Below are 13,389 nucleotides of genomic sequence, written 5' to 3'. Positions count from 1 at the left end.
GATGACATCATCACTTTTAAGCCAATGGGAGCAATCCAAATATTGAGCATATTTTTGATTGGGTGACTTAAGGCAGAATATGAGTCTTGACATAGATCATAGACTATGACTATGATTATAGTCCAAAAAAGAAGGAAGAACTGTGTATGCACTGCTTAGTATTGTTGCTAGGGTTTATAGCCATGTTTAAATCTCAGGAATGCTCTCCTATTGTACTAAACTGATGGTTAGGTTGGTGCTTCATGTGTACAGGTACAGTCAAGTCATTTAAAATAGATCAGGTGTTGGATCAGACAAGTAAAAACCACCAGGTTAATAGCTAATCTAAAAGGACATATTTCTTTCGAATTTCCTCTTTGCAGATAGAGCCAGAGATTCCAGCTCGGGGGAAATTGTGGCTTTGAAGAAAGTCAGGATGGAAAGAGAGAAAGATGGTTAGGAATTTTTGGCATCAATATCCATTCTGTTGTTTACATTTACGTTAGTTATTTTGTTGTTGAAGGTTTCCACTTCTACGGGAGATTTCTGTCGTTTGAAAAACTTACTGTGAAAGTAGTGTTTTATGTAAAATTGCCTAAAGCTGCATTTTTGGCAAAACATTCATACAACTTTTCATAAGAGTGCTTTGATATTGTTCATCTTGACAATGTGTACTTATCATACAGTGCTATTTGGATTATGTTGCTTACAACATAGCATTCCTATAAGCTGTGTATTGGACCGTGTCTTGTGCTTACCGTACAGCAGTACATATCTGAAATTGAAAGCATTTCAATAATTCAACATACTGGCAGGGAGCACAGAACAACCCACTCTCCCCATATGTCATGTTTTTCTGATTTTTCCCTCATACCTATTAAAAATTGAGAAATGGTTCATTTGTTTCTCTGAAGGGAAATGTATATTATACAGTGCCTCTATTAACGTCAGCTAAAATAAATGTTAGCAGCATTATGGATGGTTTAATGTGGATTTGATAGATTATTGAAAGCTTAAAGACAAAATGCCACAAGCAGTGACTTGTATATGAAATAAATTACATAAATTTCTCTTGAACAGATTCCAGTCATTGACAATTATTTCTATAATATAAGGTCTAAATATAATCATCTCAAAGGGATTAGAAAGCTAAGCCGAACAAACATCGCTTGTTTAGTAGCACTTTACGTTGTAGGTACTGAAAAGTGTGTTTTATTTAAAGTTTTTATGAGGTACCTCTGTTGTCCATTGTAGCATATCTAGCCATTTTTATGTTGCCTTATTCTCAGCTTAATTGGTGCATACATACAACCATTGAGCTAGTTATTTATGAAATAGAGATTTGTATAACTCCAATTTTAATAGTGAAGGGGCACTGATGGATTGCTCCATCTCCCCCGTTTGTGCTTTGGCCCCCTGCATAAGACTGGTCTGCGCTGAGGTTTTTTTCTCTTTGAACCAGGTCTTCTTGTTAATCTACTCCTCTGTTCATCTTCTCCCAAAGGTTTACCAATTAGTGGTCTGAGGGAAATCAACCTCTTGATAAACTTGAGGCATGAGAACGTCGTGGAGCTAACAGAAGTCGTCGTGGGACAACACCTGGACAGGTTTGGTGCTTTTATTTTTCATTTAAAATAAATTAGAATGGTTTTGATCAGACACAATATTACACATACACTGGGGTTATTTACGATGGAAGTTTCACCAATCAAATTTTGTTAAGGATTCGTTTGGTTTCTGAAATAGAGTATTTAATACTGAGAACTGAGTACAGTACTGTATCTGTCAGTTATTTAGCTTCTCACTTACCTGTCTCCTCACATCAACTGTACTACTCACATCCTACTGTGTCATGTAGAACACTCATAAATATTTGAAAAGAAACAAGTTCACAAGTTTTAAATTGTAATTCAAGAGAAAATCATATTCTGTATCGTAATACATGATACCTCGTAACGAGATAGCTGAATGCTACTTTGAAAAGTAATATTATAGAGCTTTTTATTGACCCATTCATTTTTACTATCTGATGTTTAATGATCAATTAAGTTTGTACATTCGATATTCAAAGCTGGAAACGTAAATTTCATTTGATAGGAATTAACATCGCGGTACCATTACAGTGTATAAAATACACGAGTTACCAGTGCTTTTATTATTATTAATATTATTTACCAAATTTATATTGCGCTCTTTTAAATGCTTAAGCATGTTCAAGAGCGCTTTACAATGACAACAAAATGACAAAACCCTTAAAATATGAATATGAAGAATAAACTTGACACACCTTAAATATTAATATAAAAAAAAATATGAAGGAATAATTTTAAAAATAATATAGATTTACAGTGAAATTCCTAGAAAGAAAAAAAGTGATTTTTAAGTAAATTTAGGTAACAAAATGACAAAACCCCTTAAAATATGAATGCGAAAAATAAAATGGACGCAGCTTGAATATTAATATAAAAATATATATATATATATATCTATAAGGATTTTTTTTTTTAAAAACTACCTTTCCAAGGCACAAGTTCAAAAAAATCATTCTTCCTGAGGTAGAATATATGATATGTTTTATTTATGGTTTAGTATTTAAGAACTAATGAATAAAATAAGTGGTCCAAAATTTCAAGCAGTGGTATTACAGACCTGGAAATAACCAGATGAAATGATAGCTGATGTCTCTCAGTTGGTTAGTGAGAGATTAGACGAAGAACTAGGCTTCAGTTATTGAACTGTGACATTCTACTAATATGTTTTATTAGTTGTAGTAAAAAATATTGCACAATACATATCTAGCGACAGCATAGTGAGATGAACTAATAGGTAGCAAAGTGCAGTTTTCCCTCATAATTTCGATATGATTTGTTCAAGGGTCTGCTAGAGAGAATTCTGCTACCCAATGCACCATTTATCAATAGAGAAAATCCATTTTATTTGTGCCCACTGCTTTTCACAGGAGAAATAGGGCAGTTCAAAACTCTGAAATAGCATATTAAACATTTGCCCTGGTGTATACTCTCTGTTTATATGGATTGGTACTAATTTACAAGATCTTGATTACACAAGACTTATTTATTTATTAAATATGCAGGCAAGTTTTTTTTTCCCGCATTAATAACTGCCTATGCCTACAGCAGGGTTGTCCAACCTTTTGCAGAGGAGGACCACATGGAATGATTATGATGAAGGAGGGGCCGCATGAACCCTATACTCGATTTTTTGCCCGAAGCCCAAAGCAACAAAATGTGAGCACTGCGCACGGAGCGCACAGATTTATTTTCCTTCCTGATAAAACAGATGAATAAAGTCCAGCCGCCCCCCCCCCCCCCCGTCCGCTGAGAGTGTCACACAAACTGACCTGTATGCAGTTTTTTGGACCCAGAAGGTTCGAATGATTGATTATATAGCTTCAAATTGTTATCAATAAATCTGCTCACTAAAATTTCGCACCGTACAAGCATCTCTGGCGGGCAGGAAGCAACCCTGCGGCCCGCGGGCGGTAGGTTGGACAACCCTGGCCTACAGTGTCTCTTCAGAGAAATCTGGTTTAACATTAGGCCTATCTCTGATTGTCAGCATGAACAAATTGGTTTTACTCTATATAGAAAACAAAATCCTACTCTTACATTGTCTATCTGTCATGTTGGAATATCCTATCACAAGTCAGCTTAATATATACAAAATATCCCCATAAAGTAGGTGCATATTTCATGGTTTCCTTTCGTTCAAATGAAATCCAAGGTTTCAGTAGATTGATGGTCGAAAAGAAAATGGTGCTGTGGTATCATAAGGTTTTGTATGCTGCATTAATAGGATTTTGAAAGCCCCCTCCCCCACCCCCCCCACATAAAATTGTGGGAGGGTCCCACCTTGCCCACCTGTGATATATATACATCAAAGTATTCTCAATCTAGTACTGTGTAAATAAGTTTACCAACGCTCTCCCAATTGCTCAGTTCTTAAGTAGTGGAGACTAGAGTGAAAGGAAAATTCCGTTGAAAGTCGGGCAAAGTGAATTTTTAAGGATGTTTTCCGCCCCTCCTTCCAACTAACAGGTCTTTCTTTATGGTTGTTCGAAACAGCAAATTTGAATGTCCCAAAAAGGTGTCAAAAATAGTAAAGAATGAACAATATGTACACTGGAGGAGTGCTTTGTGTAGGTTTGGTGAATAGAACATTACCTCTGGGCCAGTAAAACTCTCTTTGGGTTGATCATAGGTCAGATCTACTGTACCAATATCTTTGGTTTTCTATATGTAATATTGATATATCTCTATAGTGATGGAGGATGATACTAATTTCAAAAATTGACTTATTTGGGGGTATTCAATTACAAAGCAAATTCTGAATTTGACGTAGTTAACTAGTCTTCCGCATAACAACCTTCAAAGATGATTTTGGTTTTCCCAAACGGAAATTTGGTCATCTCGCACCATCAGATGACCGTTGAGAATCCTGTTTTGTCGAGGATACGTACATTTCTATCTGTGACTGTTTTGATGTCCCAGTTTCCAATTCATTTGCATGCAGTATACTTAAATCAAATCAAATGTTGATAATTTATTTTTCTTTTCAAGCATTTTCTTGGTGATGAAATACTGTGAGCAAGATCTGGCAAGCCTCCTCGACAACATGCCAGCTCCATTCTCTGAAGCTCAGGTCAAATGTTTGACCCTTCAGATGTTAAATGGATTGAGGTACCTCCACGACAACTTTGTCATTCATCGAGATCTCAAAGTCTCCAATCTGCTGCTAACTGACAAAGGTTGTCTCAAAATTGGTAATTTAGATCTCTGCGCGTTATCGAGAGTATCAGCATTATGCTGGTACAATTGACTCAATGGCTTTTAAGAACAAGATAACAACCCACTCTGCTTCATTTGTTGGCAAAGTCTGTTTATTCAATAATACAAAAATTGTGGTAATTATATGATATTTAGTATTAAGTCAATGTAAATGAATTCTCCCAGGGTTGCAATCATATGTATGCACCAGATCAGCAGGGTTTAGGTCTTTGTAATCAAGGCAGGCCTACTCACATAGCTTTACAACAGTTAACCTCTCATCAGTGGTAATTTGTCGCACCCGGAGGCTCAAATGTCCACAATTTAACGGTAGCTCCTGGGGCTCTCTTGTGCACAAGAGAGCCCCACCCCCCGGGGGACTTCCCATTGGGTGCAGCCACAAACCAGAACAAGCAACTATATTTAAAAGTTACCTCTCGGTGTCCTCATTAATACACTTGGGTGAAGAGAGGCAATGTAAATTATGCACCTAATATATCTACATGGTATTTGGCAATCAACTTTCATTGACGGTCATTTTCTCTTCAAGAGACAAAAACACAATGAGCTATTGTCAGAGCTTTCATAAGGAAAGAAGTCAGTGTTATTGTTGAGAAGGTGTTTGATGGGAATGTGACAGAGGGAGTGGGAGGTCTTTTGAAAAGGTTAAGTAGGGCCTATGATGTAGAAATCTTAAAGTGCATGGCTATCATTTGTGAATAGGGCCTATGATGTAGAAATCTTAAAGTGCATGGCTATCATTTGTGAATAGGGCCTATGATGTAGAAATCTTAAAGTGCATAGGCTATCATTTGTGACTTAGGGCCTATGATGTAGAAATCTTAAAGTGCATGGCTATCATTTGTGAATAGGGCCTATGATGTAGAAATCTTAAAGTGCATGGCTATCATTTGTGAATAGGGCCTATGATGTAGAAATCTTAAAGTGCATAGGCTATCATTTCTGACTTTGTAAACATTGTATTAGACATATTTAGTATAAGAGAAATGGATGTGGAGTTTGTTGATGGCAAGCAAGGATTTCTCAGTTAATGTTCACCTTCAATATGTCTGTTATTTACCAGGTGACTTTAACGTGTCTGTTCTTTGCCAAATGACTGTCCATCTGTAATGTGTCTGTTCTTTGTTGAATTTTCACTGTTAAAGTGTCTGTTCTCATCTCTTCGAGACGAATGTCCACTTTTAATCCGTTTGTTCTTGCGAGACGAATGTCAACATGTTAACATGTTTCTTTCTTCTTTCTGCTGTGAGTGTCCACTTTGTATTTATTTTTCTTATCAGCTGACTTTGGATTGGCAAGAAACTTTGGTCTTCCGTCCTACTCAATGACCCCAAAGGTCGTGACCCTTTGGTACAGAGCTCCTGAGTTATTGTTTGAGTCATCTGAGCACACAACTGCTATAGACATGTGGTAAGTTTACCATTAAGCAACAGCATGTTAGGCTACGCAACATCGTGAGACTCTGTTTTGAAGTTTGGTTCACTGCTGCTTGGGACAAGTAAATCAACTCTAGTCCTGTTGCCTTGGAGACTTACTGGTTGGCACTTGAGGGTGAACTTGTGTTTGGCACTTTTAAGGCAAACAGTTTTTTTTTCTAGCATTAAGTTATGCAAATGTTACCCATTGTTTTGTAAAGGAGCAAGAAAATTTGTTTTGGAGTTTTTGTGACACAGAATCTACGAGAAAAGTTTGTATTATTCATAAACGATGAGCTTTTGACAATTCTGTACTTTTAGTGTGGAAATCAGTTTCCTAGTACAAGCTTACCACACTGTTCCTGTGGTCATTACTGTTGCAAGAACTAACAGTGTGTAAATCTGATATATATACTGAGTTGCACCTCACAGGGCTGTAGGTAATCGACTCCTACTTCACATGTAGGTAAAAACTTTCCATTCCTGCCCCCCCCCCCCCCATGCCTCCATCTAATACTGAAAGGATCAATTGCTTCTATCAAAAACGAATTACTTTTAGTCTTAAAGTTAGTATTCTTTGCATTAATTATAAATGGTGATTCCTATTTTTCTTCAGGGCTGCCGGTTGCATTGTAGGGGAACTCTTAGCACACAAACCACTCCTGCCTGGGACGTCGGAATTACATCAAATTACGTTAATTGTTGACCTCTTGGGTACACCCAATGATAGCATCTGGCCGGTATGTAATGAAATAAGCTGTACAGCAAATTGCAAAATATGATATTCTATTTCTCTCTTACTTAAATCTGTTTCTACTTTCTGGTGTGATGGAAAACTCTAACAGGTTTAAATGGAAGACATTATAGAGGAGCTGAAGCCTCAAAGCCAATCCATTCTTAGTGGAAAGTTTCCTCATTTTTGGAGGTATTATCATCTGCTGGACAGATAAATTAACAACAGAGACTTTATTCAAGTCCAAAATAAGCCAATGTGTGTGGAACATTGTACATTGTTTGTGTTTTGTATTATTCTTCCAATGTTGTTGTTTCTGCATTAAGTAATTAGCCCGTTCACAACAAATTGAATAACTGATTATTTATTTTGATACAGAAAATGTTCAACATTGTATTTGACTTTTCTCTTTTTGCTATTTTTGCATCAGGGTTTTTCCGATCTCCCAATACTGAAGAATTACACCCTTAAAGTACAACCTTACAACAACCTCAAGGCACAGTTTCCATGGTTACTGCCCTCAGGACAAAAGCTCCTTAATTACCTTTTCATGTACGACCCAAAAAAGAGGTAAAAAATGTGGTTAAACTCATTATTTAAATATCCTAATTTAACTTTGCATATTAAGTGGGAAATTTTGGTCTTTGAAGAAGTCATATTTGCTGGAACATTACAAAAAAAAACAGGCAATCATCTGGAGAATAGCCATGACCAAAGACCTTTTATGACTACAATTGTTACAAGCGATTCTCTTGTTACCTAGCTCGGTTCATTTCCTCGTAGTTATAATTGAAGCCCTGTAAAATAATGCATTATTGGCATCTCTTATCACCTATGCACTGTCCATATTAATATATGCAACCAAAAATTACAAAATTTTCCAATAAAATGGCCATTTTTATAGATAGACCAAATGGTCTGTCCAATGTGGTATCAATGTTTTGTGTTCATCGCCAACGTGTTTATCGGCAGGAAGAATGTAACTGCCCACTCATGAATATTCATTTCTAAATATCTTTTTTTTTCACCTTACTGTCTCCCAGAGCTACTGCTGAAGAATGCCTCGAGAGTGTTTACTTCAATGAACAACCATTACGTGAGTCTGAGTATTACTAAATCCCTGTTGGAACGTCGACAGTTTGTTGTTTTGTAATGTTGAAATGGCTCGTTGCACTCTACATTATTTTTTTATATTTTTTTTTTCCATCTCTTTTATTGACTCATTTCAAATAGACATGATAATTTTGTGAGTTCTTTAGTATTACAATACAACTCAATCATTGCCTATCAATTTATTATTTTCTTATCTTGAGTTTTAATAGTACATAACATTATCAATACAAAAACCTACAAAAAGAGGGCTAGCTGCAAATGAAATCCTTCTTACTAAAAGTAGTTTTAAATGCACTCTACATTATACAATTGTGGAAATCTGGTAGAAAAATCACAGACAGTTTTATCAAATCCTGCATGACGTTCTTAAATACTTAATGGTACCCTGTCATTTAACGATCGTCAGCTGATGATGTTTACCTTCCATTAAACTTGATTACTGAATTTGATAAACTTAATATTAGACGTCCATTAACTCACAATAACAATGTCAGTGCATTGAACTAGTAAAGACAACTGGTAAATTTCTAGCCATCTTGATGATAATGTGCATTGAAAAGAGTGTACAGTGTTTATACAAACTTTTGGAAGATAAAAAAACGTTTGGAAAAATTACCATTTCTACGATTGAAAGGTTTGTCATGCAATAATGTACTGAACAGCCTTCACATATCTTGAATATGCTAGAAAATGCTACAACGGTCAGATAGGTCAAAGCTTATAGCATGTATGTTTACAGAGTCTACAGCTGCTTGAATGATACCAATGATTATTATACTGTATGCAATGTTTTACTTTGATATTATGTAAGAAATGCCATTTGGAAAGCAAATGAACATAACATGCTTTTTGGGAGACGTATTATTTAGTTTTCTGGAATCAGGTAAATTAAGAATTTTGAGCAGTTCTGAATACAGTGAACATTTTACATGTTACTCTTTTCATGAACATCCATATACAAATGATTTCTTAAAACATGCTTTGAGACACTTTAGTGTCTAACACTATTTGAGTTGTTAAATTCTGTCAGAAAACAAAATAATTTCTGTTTCCTTTTCTTACTTGAAGCGTGCGAGCCAGAGTTAATGCCGTCATTCCCGCAACACCGGAACAAGAGGAAGAGAACAGCTGCTCCTGGGAAGCAGGATGAGAGAGAACGACCCCGAGATCAAGACAGGTAAGTCCAGACAGTCATAGATTTAGCAATGACCACATAGAATGCACAATGTGTTGTAGGGATTTATATGAATTATATCAGTAATGAAGTGATCCTTAGTTTGTTTTGGTGGGGTTATTTGGTTATACTGATCAACCCCTCTCCACCCCTCCCACTCTCCCCCTCTCTACCCTCCCTCTCTACACTCCCCCTCTACTGTCCCCCTCTACCCTCCCCTCTCTACCACTCCCCCTCTCTACCCGTCCCCCTCTCTACCCTCCCACTCTCTACCCTCCCACTCTCCCCTTCTCTACCCTCCCTCTCTACACTCCCCCTCTACTGTCCCCTCTACCCTCCCCTCTCTACCACTCCCCCTCTCTACCCTCCCCCTCTCTACCCTCCCCCTCTCTACCCTCCCCCTCTCTACCCTCCCCCTCTCTACCCTCCCCCTCTTCCCTCCCCTACCTCTCTAGCCTCCCTTTCTACCCTCCCCCTCTACCCTCCCCCTCTACCCTCCCCTCTGTATCCCTACCCCATCGCTATCCCTACCCTTCCCCTTTTACCGTCCTTCAAATATCACCAGGTCATGAACCTTATTTTCATTTGTTGGATTTTTTTTTCTTTGGTTATGCAGATCATCTTTATATCAGAGAGAAGACTTTGGCCAGAGTTTTGGAACAGATACAAAGAAAGAAAAGAGGTAATGGGAAGACATTGGCCTAAAGATCCGTAGCTCTGGGAGTCTCTGGATTGCCTGGAATAAAGGACGCCAGAGACAGAAAGAACTCTTGACACAGAGAATACCAGTATAACAGGCAGAGATCTGGGGAACCAAACAAAATTAATGGAATTAGAGGCAGCTTGGGTCAAAGCAGGCCACAGGTCCATCTCATTCTAGTTCCCAAATAAATTAGGATTATTTGAAGTTTGGTTTAGTCGGCATAGTTGCACGGAATGAAATTTCAACATAAAGTCCATTCATGCGTTCACTTCTCGACTGTAGACAGAGGTCAGAACCAGTTTTTGCTCCATTTATAACATTGTGTCATAACCAGCAGTTTTCCTGCGTCAGGTCAATGCAGTGACTTGTATGTTGTATATAGGGGTACCGTATCCCATCTGAAGAAGGGGAGACAAGTTATTGCAGCAGCCTGGAGAAGGGTAGTTACATTTATGTCAATGAGGGTAAGCCCAAAATGTTCCAATTGCTGATTTTGTATCAATTGAAATGAATGTCTCCATTTTCTTGCATGTTGGAGGGCACTGGTAGGTTGGAACTGGCTGGACATATGTATGTTTGTAATGTGATGTAAATTGTTATCAAGAATATAATATATGTCAGACATTGTTCATAGTCGCCCTTGAAGACGATGAAGCAAAGAAAGAGAAGAAACTACAAAGTGACATTTTCATTGTTTAATTTCTATTTTTTTTTTTGTTCGTTCTTCTAATGAGTCTGTTTTGTTGCATATTTTATAAGTTAAAATCCAAAGAACAAGAAAATCATTTGCTCTCAATGTCATCATTTTTCTCAATTAATAGAAAAATCATTTTCAGTCAAGGTTCAAAACATAGCACACAGCAAACATGATGGCAAAAAAAAACAATTTCCACAGAATTGAAAAAACTAAATGTTTTGTATGTGGGTTACACACAATAACAAATTCAAGAAAATATGTGTTTTAAGTTAAATTTATGAAAAACAGACATGAATTTGGAGCAGAAAAAAAAGAGACAAAAAATGTTGACATTGATATTACACGATTTGCTAACAAATTCATATAGTTTGGGATTGATAATTTAATTAGTCTCCTGATTTATTTTAAGGGAAATTTGGGAGACACTGCTCTCTGATGTCAGAAAGCACATGACCTTTGACCCAGGGTTGACCATGGGCAATAGCTCTGATGCATCCAACAGCAGTCAACAAAACTCAGTTGTAAATAGGAAAAACGTAGTCGACAAATATTAAGGGTTTAAAACAAAAGAATCATTAACAACAAATGATCCATAAAGTTGTGATACCTTATTCTTTTTCATACACTGATGACAAATGTTGATTCAGTGTTTAAATGTGACACCATTCAGCATCTCAACAAGGCAAAGAGCCCTCAAAATTGGCAGTAAACAAATACATTAAATAGGTGGGGTGAAAGTTAGTTAGTCAGAAAGTTAGTTAGTCAGTTAGAAAGTTAGTTAATCAGAAGATGAAAGATTTTCACTTAAATCTGCCCACAAACAAACTGACAAATATATTGCACACATACTACAGTCCAGTAAATGGGAAATATCATTGAACACATTCAAGGTATGGTGTAAGGTAAAGGATTGTCCCTGGAAACTTTGGCTGAGGAAATATTTGGTAATACTGCTGATTGTAAAATACATAGCTAATATCTGACACCAAAGATAAAGAGCACATAGGTATAACATTGCACATCAGGGTAAGATGCATTCAGAGGACATGCACTGGTGATATAGGGTAACATGCCTACAGAGGACATTATACACTCAATGGCATACAGAGGAAAATATATGAGTGGCAGGGAAAAATACATGGATAAAAGTGCCCCAGCACCACAGGATAAAATGTATATGTCCACATGAGCCATTTGGTAACATGCATACAGAGGACATTATACACTCAATGGCTTACAGAGAAAAATGTTTGAGTAGCATAAGGAAAAATACATATGGATAACACAGTGCCCCAGCACCACAGGATAAAATGTATATGTGCAAAAGAGTCATAGGGTAACATGCATACAGAGGAAATTATACATTCAATGGCATAAATAATAGGAAAATGTATGAGTGGCAAAGGGAAAATACATACAGATAACATAGTGCCCCAGCACCACAGGATAAAATGCATATGTCCACAAGAGTCATAGGGTTACAAGCATACAGAGGACATACACTCAATGGCATAAAAAATAGGAAAATGTATGAGTGGCATAGGGAAAAATACATACAGATAACACAGTGCCCCAGCACCACAGGATAAAATGTATATGTCCACAAGAGTCATAGGGTAATAAGCATACAGAGGACATTATACACTCAATGGCATACAGAGGAAAATGTATGAGTGGTAAAGGGAAAAAATACATATGGATAGCACAGTGCTCCAGCACCACAGGATAAAATGTATATGTCCTCAAGAGTCATAGGGTAACATGCATACAGAGGAAATTATACACTCAATGGCATAGAGGAAAATGTATGAGTGGCAAAGGGAAAAAATACATATGGATAGCACAGTGCTCCAGCACCACAGGATAAAATGTTTATGTCCACAAGAGTCATAGGGTAACAGGCGTACCAATAACAATGCCTAAGGAGATTCATTATTAAATTGGAAGCTTCAATTATGTGTGAAAATTATTTCATATAGTCTCAAGAAGTTTGCTCCTGAGATGATGGGAGGGGGGGGGGGGGGGGAGGTGCAGAGGTGATGAACACATTAAATGAACCAATTTGAATGAGAGGGGAACATCTGGACCACCCCATCCTATACATACAGGAATACTTACAGTATGGTATACATAACGTAATGGTATACATACAGGAATTAGCACAAGGATACATACAGGAATTAGTGCAGATATAAATACAGGAATAAGTACAGGGATACGCACAGATATTCATAAAGGAACACATAGGAATAAATCCAGGAATACATACAGGAATAAATACAGGAATACATAACTGCATGCATATATAGAGAGTGGCTAAACAGACAATCACTCAGTTGCAGACAGCATCAATCCCCCGACAAAATGGAGGCAGACTTGGAGGTACAAGGTGACTACAGTTACACAACAACAAAAATCCATGCTGCTATTGTCAGGATCAAACTCCAACAAAGAGAGAAATACATCGTAACACGAACGATGTGACTACGAGGTTTTCCTCTGATCACTAACCATAGTCAACATGTCTTAAATGGAACGAGTGTCCTGATACAGACAGTGTGGGACGGTACAGGGTGAACACACAATACTAAATACTCTGCTGGAATCAGTACATTGCCTCAGAACTAATGGCAACAGACAGAGATTGAGACCCTTTGAATTTAAAATGAACCTACATTTTATTTATTATTTTTTCTTGCTGATAAACTAACTTATTCTACACGTGATTTCATTTACAGAATCTGTTTTGAAAGAGAGCTCCTTCTCC

The 13,389-nt window shown here is 37.1% G+C and overlaps 1 protein-coding gene and 1 long non-coding RNA gene across 3 annotated transcripts in view; both read left to right on the top strand.

Annotated features, from left to right (window-relative positions):
• The window catches only part of LOC139965738 (cyclin-dependent kinase 10-like), a 31,267-nt gene extending 21,128 nt beyond the window's left edge, over positions 1 to 10,139 (top strand). For both annotated transcript variants that reach the window (XM_071968407.1, XM_071968405.1), the window contains exons 4-12: positions 363 to 434; positions 1,484 to 1,586; positions 4,560 to 4,762; positions 6,068 to 6,197; positions 6,819 to 6,942; positions 7,366 to 7,505; positions 7,979 to 8,031; positions 9,117 to 9,225; positions 9,839 to 10,139. In XM_071968407.1, coding sequence (XP_071824508.1) covers positions 363 to 434; positions 1,484 to 1,586; positions 4,560 to 4,762; positions 6,068 to 6,197; positions 6,819 to 6,942; positions 7,366 to 7,505; positions 7,979 to 8,031; positions 9,117 to 9,225; positions 9,839 to 9,908 — 1,004 coding nt within the window. In that variant the 3' untranslated portion in view covers positions 9,909 to 10,139. The remainder of the gene's footprint in view (positions 1 to 362; positions 435 to 1,483; positions 1,587 to 4,559; positions 4,763 to 6,067; positions 6,198 to 6,818; positions 6,943 to 7,365; positions 7,506 to 7,978; positions 8,032 to 9,116; positions 9,226 to 9,838) is intronic.
• A 6-nt stretch (positions 10,140 to 10,145) lies between these two features.
• On the top strand, positions 10,146 to 12,303 carry LOC139965743 (uncharacterized). Its single transcript, XR_011792377.1, has 2 exons — positions 10,146 to 11,743; positions 12,182 to 12,303. It is a non-coding gene; the product is annotated as an uncharacterized lncRNA (long non-coding RNA).
• The last annotated feature ends 1,086 nt before the right edge of the window (positions 12,304 to 13,389 follow it).

The sequence above is a fragment of the Apostichopus japonicus genome, chromosome 3, assembly GCF_037975245.1.
Source record: "Apostichopus japonicus isolate 1M-3 chromosome 3, ASM3797524v1, whole genome shotgun sequence".
Taxonomy (NCBI): Eukaryota; Metazoa; Echinodermata; class Holothuroidea; order Aspidochirotida; family Stichopodidae; genus Apostichopus; species Apostichopus japonicus.
Note: the sequence above shows the minus strand (reverse complement) of the source record. Positions and strands in the feature narration are given on the sequence as shown.